The sequence below is a fragment of the Cydia fagiglandana genome, chromosome 15, assembly GCF_963556715.1.
Source record: "Cydia fagiglandana chromosome 15, ilCydFagi1.1, whole genome shotgun sequence".
In the NCBI taxonomy this organism is placed as follows: Eukaryota; Metazoa; Arthropoda; class Insecta; order Lepidoptera; family Tortricidae; genus Cydia; species Cydia fagiglandana.
In genome coordinates, this window is record NC_085946.1 from 10,561,651 (window position 1) to 10,578,917 (window position 17,267).

Here is a 17,267-nt window from a genome sequence, read left to right on the forward strand (position 1 = left end):
TGAGTTATTTTCAAAAGTTGCTGAACAAATTTTGGTCACTTTGAGGAGTAAAGCCTACAGTTTAATTAATTGCTCCTGTTACAGAAAACACACTGTAAAAAGTAGTATGACGTCCGTAAAATAGGTAGTATGAGATTGAAAACAAACTTCTTGGAGTTGTAACTTCACTCGCCACGCCCGTAACTACACATAGATAATTAAACCGCCAAAACAACATTACAGCAATAGAAATGTGCACCACAGAGAACCATTAAAACTTATCTCCGACATCAAAGTGCTTGCGTCAAAGCAATAAAAACCATCAAAGAATTACGCCTTCTATGCTTTAGTCAAACTCAAACTGTAGTTAACAAATGCTAAGGAAAGATCAAGATAAATTGATAAGTACATGATTATAAAAGACAATTAGGATTAGGACACTAGGGGACATAGAAGAGGAAATAATACAAAAGAGAAAAACATATTAAGGAGAAAATGCCAAGAAACGGTCTCATACCAGCATTGTGCTGGCGACTTCCACTGGCGCTGATCTTCCGATAAATAATTTCCGATAATAATAGTGACTTGGTTAAATCACAATATTTACCATAATGTTAATAGACTCCGATTCCTAATAATCTATAGGAAACCTTAATTAAATAAATAAAAAAAGTCTGCCTTGTTTAACAAATTTGAATTTGTACAGTACTTGCCAAGCCTCAAAGAAAAAAGGTTAACAGAATTTGGTAGTTCGGTGACATTGCTGCACTCAAAGAAAAAACGTAAGTAATAAAAAAAAAGATTGAAGAAAACTAACTATTAACTATTTTCCTTAAAATTGCTAAAATAGGTAAACGCTCCGGTGCAATACCTTAAAATAAGTAGATCCTCTTGGGGTAGCACGGTAGTATGAACTTGACTACTAGACAGTGACGTCCGTTCTAGCGGTCAACCACATGAGGATTTGCCACTATCGTCGAACGGTACTAGATTATGGAAATCCCCTTCGTGGAATCCCTGGAAACAGGAAATTCCTTGTGGGAACGGTTAACTGGTGAAATTGCCTAACACGCGTATTCGGGAAACGAGATAATCACAAGATCTAGAAACGATATAGAGATCAACTAGATTTACATTAGATATCGACTAGATGTGACTTGGATATCTAAGTCATAACTTGTCGAAATCGTTCAAGAGGGCCTCCAGAATCGCGGAAACGTCAAATTTGACATATCTATCTTACAAATATCTTTAAATTATCCATATCGTAACTTGTTGAGGTCTTGTAGAGATCTAATACATTTTCAGAATCGAGCCGTAAGATGTGAGATGTGATCTGATATGAGCATGCTTCAAGTTAACATATGAGTGTTAAAATAAATATTGACATTGCATTCCTTTCGGTCCTGGTCGTATAAAACCAAGGAAAATACAGATCTTTTTATTTGTAATGCATCCTTTTCATCTCACTATGCTTCTCGCTCCGCTAAACTGAGCACGCTCTGTATTAGTAAAAAACATTGTCAGCGTATAGAGATAGATCCAAGGGCCGGCACTCTTAATACTCCCCCTAATAATAATACCCTTAATTTTGGTTTGAATCAAAGAGAAACAGAATTTTTCGATCAGCTAATACACATAATCGTGAACGTGTCAAATCTGTTAGATTATTTTAGGCACATGATAAAATTGATTCTTCGAACACACACGATAACAGACAATGTTACAGGCCCTCAGAAACTACGATGTAATTAAGCCTTTATGCCGACAGGCCGTACTCTTGTTTTCAGCCTTAAAAACGTGCGGGAGATAAACATCAGCGTCATTATGTAATTGTCCAGGACTCGCATCGCTTCCCATTCCCACACACCTAATGGCTTAACTGCAGATAATGGAAGTTATTATTGTCTTTGTTTTTATGCGACCCTGGTAGATAATAGTATTTATATTTAGACTTAATTACTGGTATAGGTATTTTATCAATCTACGCCATACTATCGTACCGCATCCACTGGAGTAGAGAAAGAAATTTGGGATAGTTTCATTGCTAGAGCTTCCGAGAAAGCACTGTTTTGATGTTAATGGTGCTTCTGCACTGGCATATATAAACCATATATAACATTGCGTGAGAGGAACAACATAATAACATTATCAATACTATCGTGTTGTCCCTGTCACACTTAACATTTCTACTGTCAACCAAGTGTATCCTATATGAGTTAGAGACGCGAGTAAGGTGTTAAAGACGCGCTTGTGTTACGTACCTTTGACATTGTAAGCGGCCATTAGATAGTTAGATAGAAGATAGAATACTCTTTACTGGCACTGTAAGCGGCCATTAGATAGTTAGATAGAAGATAGAATACTCTTTACTGGCACACCTCAGTAAAAAGATATAAAAGAAAAGAACCATTGATTAAATGTAGAGGCAGACAACAGGCGGTCTTAGTATTAGCATTAGCGGGCGGCATTAACTTAGATACGGTGACTGTTTTCCATCAGACAGGCCTAAATAGACTAGATAATAGATGCCAACAAGACAAGATTAGTTGCCAAGCGGACCCCAGGCTCCCATGAGCCGTGGCAAAATGCCAGGACAATGCGAGGAAGATGATGACCCTGCAAAAAGTAAACTGGATGAGTAGAAATCTTTTCGTGAGCAAGAGTTATAAAGGACCACCGTAGGTTTTTTTTCTATGGAACCCTATGATTAATAGTTAGTGGATGGACATTGGCTATGAACTGATTGATGATTATCTTTTCTTGACCTTGACTCGAGTTGCTTGGACTTCTGCCATTTGCAACCATGAGAGCGGAAGTGTTCTACAGCTTACTGCCGCCATTTGACTTAGTCATAGAATTGAAGAATCACAATACTTAGACCGTCATTCAATCCGGTGATCAGTGATCACTTTTATTTGTAAATAGGTACCTATACTATATATGTACTTATAACGAAGTCAGTAAATGGCGTAGCAGATACCGAGTGTGTACTGTCTCTTCCGAAAATCGTTTTTTCCGGATTGATATTTTTGCCATTCGCAATTTTTCCCATTTTAATTTTTCTCGATAGCTTCCTTTTCCGAAATCATATTTAACCCTTCGCATATTTTCCCATTATTTTAATTTTCCAATAGCTTAATTTTCTAATAGGTTTTTTCACCATTCGCGTATTTTCCCACTATATTTCATTTGTTTACAAGCACGGAATAGATAGGTGCGACGACGAGCGAAGCGAGGAGGAGTGTGTTAGGTGAACTGCGAGCAAAACAGTGCGCGAAGCCAAGCGAGCGAAGCGAGCGTGCCGCGGCAGCGGCCGGCGAGCGCCAGAACCGACTTATTATATTGTACGATATTGATTTACAAAAATAAGACATGTTTTAGTTAGTGTCCCGCATAATACAGGGTGATTCAGGAGACGTGAGCAGGACTAACACTGCGCATTTCATAAATTATAAATTATAAGCAACTGTTCCCTATCAGTATTAGTGAGGTTAACGTTAATTTTCTAGTCGTGTTGAAAAAAAAAGTTATTAATTAATTTACGACATGGATGGTCACCCTAACATTAGAATACTAAACTACCGATATTCTGCGTCAAATTGAATGTCATCACTGTCATCACGGTCTGGTTACTTTTGAAAACTCGTATCTCACTCAAGTTTGACATTTTATTTTCTTCGTAAAAGAGGTTTTATGTTTATTAATTAGGTCTTGTAGGGTGACCATGATTGTAGAGAATTAAATTTGCCCTCACCAAAAAGTTGAAAAATAGAAAAAAGTGTGGTTGTTTCAGCTAAATACGACGGTGATCGATCAATTATCAGTTACTGAGTGTGCAGGATTAGTCCTGCTCACGTCTCATGAATCACCCTGTATAATAAGAATACATATCCAAATTATGCGAAAATAAGCTACTGGGAAATAAAATTAATGGGAAATTATGCGAATGGTTAGACAATCTATTAGGATAATAAGCTACTGGAAAATAAAGTTAATGGGAAAATATGCGAATGGTTAGAAATGCTTTAGGGAAAGGAAGCTATCGAGAAAAAATTAAATGGTAAAAATTGCGAATGGGAAAAATATAAATCTGGAAAAAACGATTTTCGGAAGAGACAGTACACACTCCAAATGGCGGCAGTAAGCTGTAGAACACTTCCGCTCTCATGGTTGCAAATGGCAGAAGTCCAAGCAACTCGAGTCAAGGTCAAGAAAAGATAATCATCAATCAGTTCATAGCCAATGTCGTGGGTCAAATACATTTTAGAAAAGCCCACTTCTGTGGACAATACATTAATACAATGAGAATTAATAGGTAACGAATCTAGTACAAATAATATCCCGTTTTTTTATTTGAATCATAAGTACTGAAAAATTGTATCCTACTTGTAAGGGAGCAGCGTAAAAATTAGATTATCTTAACTTTGCGATGTCGACAGGAAATACTTTAACGAGTTCAGCATAGGTACTATAAAATGTTTATGGCCCGTATTATCTTGCCTATCTCCCAATCATCCTGTAATTTTATTGCAATATAGTAAAACTTAGGAGGAATCCTGTTGGGAAGTCGCTTAACCTCTTGTGTCCCGGGATAATTTTTTTTCTAATAGTTTCCTCGTACGCGGATCCGCGTTCCAGCATTCGAGGGCTTATACCTACTTATGACAAACTTGCCTTGATAAATTCGACTGAACTTCACCTTTAGTGATTGATAAAGTAAGTACCTACAAGTAAACAGCAATAATTCCTCTCTCGCACTATCAAAAACCTTGGTTATGCGATATAAAGGAATTAACAAGCGACGACGATCTACATACCTTGAATCGCATGTCTATATATAGCCCGACGTGAGACAGGTAGGTAACGTGTTACGTATTGGTTGGGTCATTAGCCTGCAAATGGGGTAGGTGTGACGTAAACAGACGTCCACTTATAGAACTGCTGTTATTACAATTTTAAGTGAGTTACGCATAAGTTAAATTATGTGGAACATCACACAAAATAAAAATAATTAGAAGTGTTGGATGTAAGGAAAATATTGAATAAAAAAATATTTTTGATTAGTGATTTTTCCGGATGCGCAGTACGTATAAGGAAAAAATATATAGACAGCTGAAACTAAGTATTTCGGAGTCGAAAATATCAAAAATGTGTCTGGGTGATTTTTCCAGATACGCAGTACGTATGAGGATAAAGTTATATAGGTATTTGAAACTACGTATTTCGGAGCCGTAAATATCAAAAAAAATCAATGGGTTCAATGAGTAGTACTTATTTTAGTAAGAATGAGATAATATGTGTCAGTGATATTTTAAACTCTGTTCATTAAAAAAATACGGGAAACACATCGATCATCGCTTACACTTCGGGTATCCTTTCAATCATATTATAGTTTAGTACTCATTCAAAATGCGGAAAAAACGGTAATCGGATAATACCGAATGTACAGTAAGTACCTAATATACAATTCAATCTTCGTTATGGCGCAAAACTGACGCACATAAACAAAGCTAGTTCTGGAAACCTCTATAGTCAGCAATTAAACTACAGTCGGAACTGGCACGTAAACATGTCCTGGAAAAACAATATTCTTAATTTTTAACTGTTTCATGTCCCTAAGCAATGGTAATATTAAACGAGGACATAACGACGCGATAATTAAGTGTGGCTTTCCTGAAGCCATTGGATATTTATTATATTTTTTACGGACATATAAAAGTTGAGGCAATGGCATTGTAAAAGTTACGAATTGCGAAGTATTTAAATACCTAACTGTGCCGTTCATTCATAATCATAATTAAGAAAATCGCTTTCTCAATCTCCTATTTCTCGACAATAAGGTAAGCGTAAGCCCCTTGTTCTGGTACTAAGCATAATTTAAGCTCAAAACAGAATGTCTACAAATATGTGAATGATATTTTTGTAGCGATGCGGCATTGTTTGCCAGATATACATTTAATGGGAAAATGTAATGCCATCTTTTAGTAAATTGGAACCCAAATTAGCGAAAATTTTAGGTAAAGCTTTACACGACTAATACATTTTCTCTGTGATCTCGAAATACCTACCGTAATACGCATTACGTAGGTTATTAAAATTATTATAATTTTTCTTACTGTGGTTTACAAGACTAGACATAAATGTTTAATAATCAACGTAACGTGAATAAATGATGTAACGTATTAGAATTGCGACCTTAGAATTGCTAAACTAAATTTATTAATTTATTAATTTATTGCTATTACATAAAAGTTATCGAGAAAATCACGTGTCAGGGTAGAATTGAATCTATTAAGTATGTTAAATAATAACCGGAGGACAACAGTAGCAAAGTCATCAACTTAAAAACGCGCAGACGTTTAAAACATAAGGATAACATTCCATTTCCAACGACAGCTGCACTACTGTCAATTTTACTATGGAAATTGACAATGACAGCGACGCGTTCAGCACCGGTAGTGCAGCTGCTGTTAGAAATGGAGTGTTACCATTATACACCATCTTTATTTGGAAGCAGTATATTTTCAGGTATGATATTTTCAGTTTATGATATCTTAGTTTTTTGCCGTCCTGAAGAACTATCTCAAACTCGATCCTAAGACTAGACTAATCCTTCTCAAAAATAGCCAAAACTTATTATCAGATTATCATATTTTATCCCACGTGTAGGTATTAGTTGTCATCCTCTTAGTCATATTTTTAAATTCTTATAAATCATAGTGATAAATGATAGCGCGCGCTGGGAACTACACAGTGCCAATTAATATAGCTAAACATATTTTCGCGTCACGTAAACTCCTCTGCAAAACTATGACATAGTATCGTCATCTACTTAGAACATGGACCGCCCTCTAACTGGTATCCACCAATACGTTGACGTCCCGCCATTGACGTCACATGCGCTTGCGGTTCGCTACTGACTCAGTTTGACGCTTTATATTACCAACACTATGGTTGCTGCATTCAGTTCGTGTTTACTTAGTGCGTGATATACTCGTACTGTTTTGTAAATTGTGTAATTTGTGCAAAATGTACGTCGCCGATATTTGTGTCAATATTGAGGATTTCATGGATGTGGTGTATTGTGCTTACGTGAAGACCCACAGTCCGAGTAAGGTTTGTGATAGATTGTTTTGTTTATTTGTATTTTTTTTTTTCAAAATAATATTGGTTTTATTTTATATAAAAATAAATATAGCTATTTGAATACCTTACATCGATAATGTTATATTAGAAGTAGTCATTAGTTGTTTCTATTAAAAGATATCTGAAAATATAAACCTTATGATTACTTGTCATAATATGGTCAAGTACCTTGTATTTATTTTATTACTTGTTAGAATACCTATTTAAAACAAATCCAATGAATTAAATTGTTCTAAATATGATTACTTTGAATTAATCCAATCCATTAAATCCAATGAATTAAATTGTTCTAAAAATGATCCAATAACTCAATAGGTAACTTAAGATAAAATTATACATACTCTTAGTAATTGGATCTTTACTTAAATAGAGTAATTATGTTTGCTGAGTAGGTGTTCAGCATTTAATTAACACAAAAGTACCTATATAAACACTGACGATAATGACATAATTATTGAGACATTTTTCCGCAATCGATAATACTAATTATTTAGGTATATACGCACATATTTACCCTTACCCATGTATATGACCACATTTAGAACGAACATATATCTGCAGTTTTACTAAAACCACATGCTGTGGGAAAACTTATTGAGTTTTGATATATGAATTAAAATAAATCAGTCTGAAAGGTATCTGAATTAACCCTTATTGTTATTGGCCACTCCTAACAAATCAAAAAGAAACAAGAATGAAGCCTTATTGATAAGAGTGGCCAATTACAATATAGTGGCCAATAACTATAGTGGATGTTTTCGGGTAGTGACCACGTACCCAAAGATTCAGGGTGGTAACAAGATAAACTGACGATATATGGTTCCGATCGCATGAAGGAAGCAAGAAGGAAGGAAGAAGGAAATATTTTTCGGCTGATATTAAGATAGTGATGTCTCACTTTACACTTCTTAGCATGAGTATAGCTTGTATAACGGTGACACACGTAGTAAACCTTCATCTCTGGATGAGTTGACAATTGCCGAATTATTTTCTGGACTGTTTCTGTTATTATTCAAGCGAGGGTACAGACGTTGACGCATGCAATATAAATAACTTTACTTAGGTAGTGCCTGAAAGTTATCGTCATACGCCGAAGTATGTTGACTAGTGTCCGACCGAAGGTTCGGTTTCGGTTTCGGTTTCGGCCAGTTTCGGCCAAAAAATCATGTTTCGGCTGTAGTTTCGGTTTCGGCCAAAAAACGGCCGAACCTTTCGGCCGGCCGAAACTTACGAAATGGTACTTCGGAATAAGACCAAAAGTTAATTGGGGAATAAGTAGGACAACAATATTAATACCTACATATTATACTGATTCATGTATAGGTACAGAAATTAATTGGTTTATTATAAAACACAATTCCACTAATGAGGGCGCCACTGGACGGTCGACGCAGTCTTAAGAGGCTGTCAATATCAATACCTATAACGCGCACACTGTCTAATTGTTGCGGTGTAAATGAGTGATTTTACCTCAATTTACTATTGGTTTGTGTTCCACGTGTCCTCTACTTCAGCTTAGCCTTTGGCCTCGCTGCGCCATGCTCGGCCTGCGGTCTCGCTTTTTAATACAATGGACATTGGTTGGAGTCTGTGCTCAACTACTTATCCTGAAGCCTGAAGCACGGCACGGCGACTTCGCATGAAAGTTCGCCTCACTGGGGCACTTCGGACTTTTAGGCCCAGGTGAAGATTGGTACCCGGCCTTGCGATCATCAACAAAAAATTTCGTGCTCGCGTTTTTGGTTGATTTTTTGGTTGACATGTTAACTTGACTGGTGAATGAATAGAGTTAGACCAAGAAAATTCTGCAATGATTTTGATAGCATACGAGGTGCAACTAGTGCAAATGTTATTTATACGTCATAATTTCATAGAAGTTTTGACGTTTAAAATAACACTTGCACTGCGTGTGTTATCAAAATCGTTGCAGAATTATCTTGGTCTAACTCTAGTAATTAAAAAAAAAACTGCTTAAGTGACATCAATTTCAAGGATATTGGGTGTTGACAGCCCCATAATATGTGTATAAAAGGGGTTTTATGACATTTTTTCAACGATTTTAACAAGTCTACAAAAGTTTCGGTTTCGGTTTCGGTTTCGGCCGAAACTAGAGCCAAAGCCGAACATTCGGTTTCGGTTTCGGTTTCGGCAAAAAAACATGTTTCGGTCGGACACTAATGTTGACCTATATTGGTATGCATCAGAGCGTTCATGTTTGTTTTCTAGAACCTTGGAGATTTTCAGGCGATGTTACTGGACAAATTACCTGTATACATTTCGTTGAAATATATGGTAGTTGTAAGCAAAAATATGATAATAACCGTTCCAACGGAGTGCAGCTATATATTTATTTCCCTTTCTTGATAAATAGTTATGAACTTCCATGGAAAAATTGCGGCGTAAAATATAGTTGCTACATTATTTTTCATTTGAGCAGTTTAGTAGCAGATTGTCTTGAAAGCTTTGCAATACTTACTTGAATGATTATTTCCGAAATTTCATTATCCACTCTAATTTCATTTTACTTGCCAAGATTCCACTTTATTTCCCTACATTTTAGGAAGTTTCGATTGAACAGTTTTCAATATATTTAAATATGCACGAGCAGCAAACTTTACACTCAGACATAGTAGGAATAGCACCACATTTAATAAGGTGGTGGTATTGGTGCTCGACGCGGTCCCAGTACATGTCATCTTGAAACTTAAGTCATTGTCAATAGTGGTGACAGCGGGAGTCATCTATTGGGCACTGTACATAGCATGTCGAGCACTAGTACTACCACATTATCTATTTTCCAAACATTTTGGATGCATCATAATCTACATATAATCACGTTTTTAAAACACGCGCATTCTAACCCAGTTTTTTTTCTCTTTTCAGCAATCGGAACGATGGCGTAAGCTCCGGAACATTGTGCAGTGGACGCCGTTCTTCCAAACCTACAAAAAGCAGCGATACCCCTGGGTGCAGCTAGCGGGCCACCAGGGGAACTTCAAGGCGGGGCCTGACCAGGGTACCATACTGAAGAAGCTATGTCCGCAAGAGGAGAGATGTTTTCAAGTAAGTCCTTTGATTGACTGTGTATGATAAAACTTACACACACACAAATCGGGGAAAGTCCATTAAAATCAATCAATTAGGTATAAGACCATCTAAGTTACCTAGCTTTTACTTTTACTTTTGATGTGGTTGCTTAACTTTGTTAAAAATGACCCGGTATAATCTATGTCGCGTGATACTATCGCAGCATACTCGTGCTAGGAGTGCAGAGTTGTAAACTTTGGACTGCAGATATATAGGGGTCTTTACCTCGCTACTATCAAGTACTTGCTACATACTTAAAACCTTATTGTACACCAGGACGTCCTACAGTGCCTACGTCCCGTAAATGGACAATACAGCCTTAAGTAAGATAGGAAGATTTGGAGATTACTCAGTAAAACCGCATGACTAAGTCGTGAATGAGATTTCTAATTACCCCTTAACTGATGCCATTCTTTTGTTTAAAAAGTTGCTGTTAATTTTCCGCCTATATAACCATATGTGTTACAAGTAGTAGGAATTATGACAAATGGTTTTCCAGTGTCACAGCCTCATTTTTCCTAATTTCTCTTTGTGAGTCATAGGAATATGTGATCGGAGATCGTCACATGGCTCGCATATATGGACGTGTTTTATTGCACGTAGTCTATCATTAAAGTGTTTATGCGATTTGGAATTCGCATAAGTGGTTTCGAATCCTTATTTAGACTTGTTTCTGTTATTATTCTTGGAGCATAATTAATAATACTGTTGCCGCGTTTTTTATGATGATTATAATAGTTTCCATTCGATTCTTTTTGTCGTTTCTTTATACAGTATACAGTCTCATTACTATTCTATCGATATACATAGATATTTCTTTATTAAGTCAATTCTTTATTTCTATCGATTGCGAAATTCATGTGAAATCAATTCATGCTAAATTATTAGTCTATTTCGCTTAGATATATAAACTACAGATTATTGTTTTGACCATACCACTAACTTACATCATTTTCCTCGAACCATCCAAAGTCTGTTTTTGGAAATTATATCTAACTAGTTCTATCCCTGCTGTCCGCCTTTACTTTTAATAGTGTAATTTAGATATGTTATTGATTTTTTTCTTAACTGGGTAAATAAGAGTTTTTTTGAAAATCCTAAATACTCACTTAACTGTTTCATCGACTTAACTGGTTTTACCCAGCTACTTGGACTTAGTATTGTTGACGAAAGATGATTTGCATAGTACCAAAAAAACAATAAGTGTCAAACATTTTACTAAATACAACTATGCATATTTAGATATTAAATATTTCGAAACAGACCTTCAAAATCATCACCTTTTAAACCTACCTACCTTACCTAGTTAATGTAGGCAACAAATTAAAGATTTCTAAATTTGTTGAAACTGTTAGTAGCTATTTTTGGATAAATCTAACTGAGACTGACCCAAAATAGGAACTTTATGGCTCTAAATCCATGGGAATCAGTTATGTTAAAATGGATTTGAGTTTAAACTGAAACTGACCATTCCAGTTATTCGATTGACGTCAGCCAGTGATAAATTGTTAGGCATGCGTCATAGATTACTTTATTTTTAATTACCAAACTATTTCGATAAAAACGCAGTTCAACGACTGATTACTTTTTTGCTATTATAAGTAGTTTGGAGGACGAAAATTACTGTCATTTACTAAATATGAATACAGATTTTTATTTTTTGAGGCAAAGTGGCAGAAATGCATGATGAAATGTGTATTCAAGTTGAATGATTAGGTAATCTAAGTTAACATTCGGGGTTTTAAGCTTTGAAAAAAAAAGTGAATTTCCTGATCATAAACCTTTAATCTTAAATACAAACTAAACTTGTTTTTTCTTATTATTCTTGCATTGAACAAGCAATACATTAAATCCTGACATCCATCTAATAATCGAGCTCAGACGATCATTCTTACCGTTAAACTCCGAGGAACTGTTATTAAGAACCTACTTTCAATATTTGTAATAATAGTAATTTAGTTATAAGTCTTTATGTGATACTTAAGATTTTATTGTCCGAAATAAATCATCATCAACATTATTATTTAATAAGAAAAGATAAGATGATGGGTTAAGCGGCGTACTCGAAGAGAGTGCTCAGGGAGAGCTATAATAATAATATTATGATGATGATGATGAAGTTTTTGTGCGATACCTATGGATTTTACTGTCCTGAACGATTTTATTTTATTTTAATTATTTATTAAATATGATTATGGAAGTTCCTAATTTGTGTGTTTGTTGGTTTCAGTTGCTGATGAAAGACATTCTTCGGCCTTTCGTCCCGGAGTACAAGGGCCAAGTCACGTGCGACGATGGAGAACGTATCCTTTTTCAATATAAAAAACGGGACAAGTGCGAGTCGGACTCGCCCACCGAGGGTTCCGTACTTTTTAGAGTTGTTAGTATTTATTATAGCGGCAACAGAAATACATCATATGTGAAAATTTCAACTGACTATTAGCTATCACGGTTTATGAGGTACAGCCTGGTGACGGGCAGACAGACGGACAGACGGACGGTGGAGTTTTAGTAATACTTAGGGTCCCGTCCCTTTGGGTACGGAACTCTAAAAAATAGCAATTATAGAATTTAAAAGGAAGGATAAAATATAGGTTTATTGCTAATTAGGTTCTAATTTCCAAAGTAGTTAAATTATTAAACTAAATTAATTCATAAAACCTAGCAACTCTGCTAAATGTTGTCCCTTTCTAACAATCACAAAAGTAAAAATGACGGATAAAGATAAACGATTATTAAGGGCTTGTCAAACTTTAAAAGTCTTTACGAATAACGCTAGTCCATTTCATATTTTTAATAATTATCTTCGTCATCTCTTTAATTAATGACTGATGATCAGAGCTCGGATAGGGTGAGCTATTTGCCTTATATATGACATAAGACATGTCAAATTATAAGGCAAATAGCTCACCCTATCCGAGCTCTGCTGATGATAGTTATCAGGATAACTATATCACCGAAAACAACTGCCACAATTTTGATCTCTACTCCCATACTAAATCTGAGTAATAGCCTCCTAAGTCCCTGCGTACAATTTTTTGTACATATTCTAAAATCAATTTTGTCTTTTAATGTGTGACTAAGGGTTCCAATTTCAAAAACAAAACAATTGCTTCTGGGTCTCAGGATGATAGACTGAGCAACGTTAATTCATTGATATGATCATAACATCGTTACTAATTTTATATTTAACAATGATTCAGAACACGTGGCGAAAAGTGATTAAACTTTAAGAGGTCAATGATGTAACCAAACGTGAATACTTACTGCTGCAGAGATTATGAGTAAATTAGGCGCATATAATCAATTCTACCTTTGTTATATTCATTACATTAAAATCTAGGGTCATCAAACTATAATGTCGAAATAAATTGCGTTTGTTTTGTATTTTTAACCATTAGGGGCTATTCATAAATTACGTCATTTCAAATTAGGGGGGGGGGGGTCTGGACATCGGATGATGGTAGCGTGACGCAGGAGGAAACGGGGTCATTCGAAGCATGATTTTTTGATGATTTTAGGAGGGGGGGGGGGGGCGGGGGGGGTCAAAAATCGTCAAAAGTCGATGACGTAATTTATGGACATCAGCCCCTTAGCAATGGGAAAGATAAGTTAGGTAGCTCGTAAACATCTATATGACCTTTAATGCACTTAGAATTAGTTCGGCCAAACTATCTCGTCTTGTGAAGCTGCAATGATGTTTATTTTAGCAATAATTATTATTGCTTTAGCGGTTAGATTAGCCGTGCTTGCTCGTTAGGTTGATTTTTAAAGGCCCTATTGGCAGGTTGGCAATGGACACTGAAAATACTTTACCGCTTTAGAGTAGACTGACAGTAACAGCACTATTAATTACGATGTACTTAATTAGTTTAGTATTACAAACTTTACTTCCATATACAGAAAAGTTTACTTACTGCCGTGTGATCAGTTAGAAAATAGCCATAATAGCCAGTTACCAAAATATTTCTTAACCACCAACTACCAGTATATCTCCAACTCCAAGACCTGCTGAGCAACTTCGACAGCCCCTGCGTCATGGACTGCAAAATCGGAGTCAGGACATATTTGGAGGAGGAATTAGCTAAGGCCAAGGAGAAGACGAAGCTAAGAAAAGTAAGTATCTTTTACCTTTCATCATCATTCGCTTGCCCTTATCCCATTCATTTGGGGTCGGCGCATCATGTATTTTTCTTCCATACTTCTCTCTCACCCTTCATCTCATCACTTACTCGCGTTGGTAGTTACCAACCGCGCGCGGTTGGTTTCATATCATCTCGCACACAGTCCATCCACCTTTTCCTCGGTTTTTCTCTACCGTTACTTCCCTCCACATTTATTCGTAATAGGTACCTTTCACGTCACATGACTTTCATCTCTCCGCATCACTTGCCCGTAGCACGCTAGGTGATTCGCTCTTACTTTTTCTACTATCTTTTACCTCTATAAAGCGTAAATAGTTTTATTTTAAGAATTCCGTACCTGGATGGTGCCAACATATATATTTATGATATAGAAAACCAGTTTACAGATCGCTAATCATGTTTATTTTTGTACACATTCAATAAAAATTTAAACACATTAAACATTTAATTTTGTAATGCAGTAAACAATTATTTTAAACAATCCAACTTATATTAATGATACTTGTGTTATATAATCAAAAATCTAATCTAATTTGTTTTGGGATCATCAATGCCAAGTTTATTGTACCTACCTACTTTTATTTTACTGCGGGATACCGCAATGTCGTTGGATATTATCGTAGGCAATATGAAATGGACATGATAAGAAACCATATCGACAGAAGAAACTTGTTTTTTATTTTTAATTGTCAACCATTTCTCTTTATTGACCTCACGACAATTAAGACTAGATTATGACCAATGACGTCATTGTTCGTTGTTGATTTATATAAATAGCCTTACTATCACAACTGTTTATAAATAACAAGGCCCATTAAAGCCAAGAACGAGATACGTGAGGATAAAATGGCATAAACATCATAAATTAACAATCATTCTTTTGTTTCATTATAGCGTTTAATTGATTCAATCAATTCGTTGACGTAAGACATTAAACCACTCGAAATTAGGCTAGTCGTTATGGCTAAGTCAGTTTCGTAATCGCCCAGCTTATAAACTGTGATTATTTTTATTTGAAACACGAGTTAAGATGTATTCGCCCTTTTTAATTCAAATCGTTTATGCTAATTTAATATTCATGTTTTTTATGTTACTTAATTGAACTGCTTGATTTCCATATTGATGATGTTTTGTGCTTTTAATTACCTATCTTTCTAACCTAAACGTGATGTTTCTATTCCAGGATATGTATGAGAAAATGATCCAAATAGATCCCAAAGCGCCTTCTGAAGAGGAGCACAGAAGTAAAGGCGTCACGAAGCCCCGCTACATGATCTGGAGGGAAACCATCAGTTCCACTTCGACCCTTGGCTTCAGGATCGACGGCGTCAAGAAAGCTGATGGCACCAGTTCCAAAGACTTCAAGACCACCAAGTCCAGAGACCAGATCATGGAGGCGTTTAAGGAGTTTACCAGCAATTTCCCTAATGCCCCGGTAAGTTGACTTTAAGAACTACCAACTTTATACTATATTAATACTCTTACTCATATATGATACTCTTTTTTTTAGCTTGCATATTTGAGCAACCGAATTTATGTTGAAATCAAATTCATAATATGTATAGGTATCTTATATGTATATAAATATTTTCTGTGAGAGAACTATAATGAGGAGTCATCATAATGAAACAAATCAGACTGCTCATTATGGGTATAAATGACAAGGATTCAGCTATATGTAGGTATAATATCCACCCTGTAGGTATAGAACTTGGGAACTTCATGTAAACTGAATTTCTTGTCAAATGTATGCAGGTTTCGTCAAGATCTTAAATTGAACTACGAGTAGGCGTTACTTAAACCTTTTTCGAAATATTTGTATCTTTCCCTTTTTTGTACTTACTCGGAACTACGAAACATATTTTTTTCGTATAATCGTCTATTACAAAATCTCCCAGATCGCAAAATATTACCTACATATATTTTGTTCCCATAAGTTTTACTATTTCCCATAAGTTTTGTAGTATATTAATCTACATTATTTATTTTTTCAGGCCAGATACTTGGAAAGGTTAAAGAGCATCCGTGCGACTCTGATCGAGTCCCACTTCTTCAGGACACACGAGCTGATTGGCAGCTCCCTACTCTTCGTTCACGACAAGCGTCGCGCATCCATCTGGATGATCGACTTCGCCAAAACTGTCCCAGTGCCCGACAACGTCAACATAGACCATAACTCATCTTGGAAAGTTGGAAACCATGAAGATGGTTACCTCATCGGAATTGATAATCTCATATCAATATTTGAAACTATGATAAACGAGAATGACACAAACACAGAGCAGAGTATAGAAAAAACTGTCAGACAGGACAGTTTAGCAACTTGATGCTATTTGACTATTTAAGTCTGTCTTTTAGATCTGACTTGTGCTGAGCACATTTTTGCAATTTTGCATCGCGAGTGACATTCGCTTAATGAAGTTGTTTTACGTGAATTGTAATCAAAAGTGGACGTAACTGTTGTAAATATTACTTAAGTATTATGACCCTTCCGGTATTGTTGCTAAGACGTTTCAAATACTCATGCTTAGTTAAGGGACCCGCAATTTATTTTTATTGACAAATTTATTGTTTAGTCTGAACTGAATGTGGATTTTTTAATGTGTTAATGTATCAGGATTCACGTAATAATTAGTTATTTATTTTGTTGTAAGTGCCTACACTATATTAGTGTAATGACTAAATATATTTAGATTTATAGGTTACATAAGACTAAGTAATCTGGAGATACAAATTAAAACATAATCACATATTTTCTTGTTTGATCTTCGCCTTTCTTCCTAATCATATAGAAATGAATAGTAAAACCACAAAGCGAAGTGGTATATTATTTTACTCGTGTCGTAGAATTTGTTTTGACAGACCGGATAGCGTAAGTTTTGCATAATGTATTTAGCGCCGTCTAGT

At 35.7% G+C, this 17,267-nt stretch overlaps 1 protein-coding gene across 2 annotated transcripts in view; it reads left to right on the plus strand.

The window, feature by feature from the left end:
- Positions 1-17,112, plus strand: part of LOC134671363 (inositol-trisphosphate 3-kinase A) — a 172,667-nt gene extending 155,555 nt beyond the window's left edge. For both annotated transcript variants that reach the window (XM_063529200.1, XM_063529201.1), the window contains 5 exons: positions 10,012-10,191; positions 12,446-12,518; positions 14,204-14,331; positions 15,544-15,795; positions 16,355-17,112. In XM_063529200.1, coding sequence (XP_063385270.1) covers positions 10,012-10,191; positions 12,446-12,518; positions 14,204-14,331; positions 15,544-15,795; positions 16,355-16,687 — 966 coding nt within the window. In that variant the 3' untranslated portion in view covers positions 16,688-17,112. The remainder of the gene's footprint in view (positions 1-10,011; positions 10,192-12,445; positions 12,519-14,203; positions 14,332-15,543; positions 15,796-16,354) is intronic.
- The last annotated feature ends 155 nt before the right edge of the window (positions 17,113-17,267 follow it).